Source organism: Melanostigma gelatinosum, assembly GCF_949748355.1.
Source record: "Melanostigma gelatinosum genome assembly, chromosome: 24".
Classification (NCBI taxonomy): Eukaryota; Metazoa; Chordata; class Actinopteri; order Perciformes; family Zoarcidae; genus Melanostigma; species Melanostigma gelatinosum.
Genome location: NC_136657.1, coordinates 11,027,536 through 11,028,476, shown reverse-complemented (window position 1 = coordinate 11,028,476; position 941 = coordinate 11,027,536). Strand labels below are relative to the sequence as shown.

At 57.9% G+C, this 941-nt stretch overlaps 1 protein-coding gene across 1 annotated transcript in view; it reads left to right on the top strand.

Moving 5' to 3' along the window:
- The window catches only part of LOC306797497 (putative claudin-24), a gene marked incomplete at both ends in the record, with an annotated part of 672 nt that extends 76 nt beyond the window's left edge, over window positions 1-596 (top strand). The window contains one exon of the mRNA XM_079296862.1: window positions 1-596. This exon is cut by the window's left edge and continues 76 nt beyond it. Within this exon, the coding sequence (XP_079152988.1) occupies window positions 1-596 (596 nt within the window).
- Window positions 597-941: the final 345 nt, after the last annotated feature.

Here is a 941-nt window from a genome sequence, read left to right as displayed (position 1 = left end):
CCACCCTGATGTCCACCTGGCTCACCCTCTCCACCGACCTGCTCCCCACAGAGACCTACGAGCTGGGCCTGTGGGAGACCTGCGTGGTTCAGGACCTCGGGGCGCTGGAGTGCCGGCCCTACGACGGCCTCCTCGGTCTGCCGCCGGACATCAAGCTGGCCCGGATCCTCATGTGCGTGACGCTGGCCGCCGGGCTGCTCGGACTCCTGCTGGCCGTCCCCGGCGTGGACCTGGTGAACCTCTGCCACGACCCGCCGGAGGACCGCCGGCTCAAGTGGGCCTTGAAGGCGGCGGGCGGGGCGCTGTGCCTGGCGGCCGGGATCCTGGGGCTCGTCCCGGTCTCGTACGTCGCCCACCTCGCAGTCCTGCGGTTCTTCGACGAGTCGGTGCCGGAGGTGGTGCCGCGCTGGGAGTTCGGGGACGCTCTGTTCTGCGGCTGGACGGCGGGAGTTCTTCACCTGGCGGCGGGAACGCTGCTGCTGACTTCCTGTTTGTGTCTGCAGACGGAAAACTGGGACGCACCTGCGCCCATCCTCCCCCTGGTGAGGGGGAGGATGGGCCAGCCCCCCATCAGGACCAGATCCGAGTACGTCTGAGACTACTTCCCATCAGCGGACGCCGCAAGTCTTTGTTTTCCTAAAGAACTTCTGAACGGAAAAACGAACTTTTCTCTTTTTAAACAAAGTTTCAGACAATTACAATCTTCAATGTGAGCTGAAGCTGGAAGATGAAAGATCACGTTTTATGAACCGCAGAGTGAAATAGATTCAGAATACAACGTCTAGAGATGCAGATCGACGATTGTTCTCTTATTTAACCCGAAATAAGGAGTTTGATTCTGTTCCAGAACAATGAAGATAAAGTTTTGTGCGTTTGAACGAACAACAAACCTGTAAAGTTGAACATCCGATCAACAGATTTCCTCTCAATGGTTCAGATCT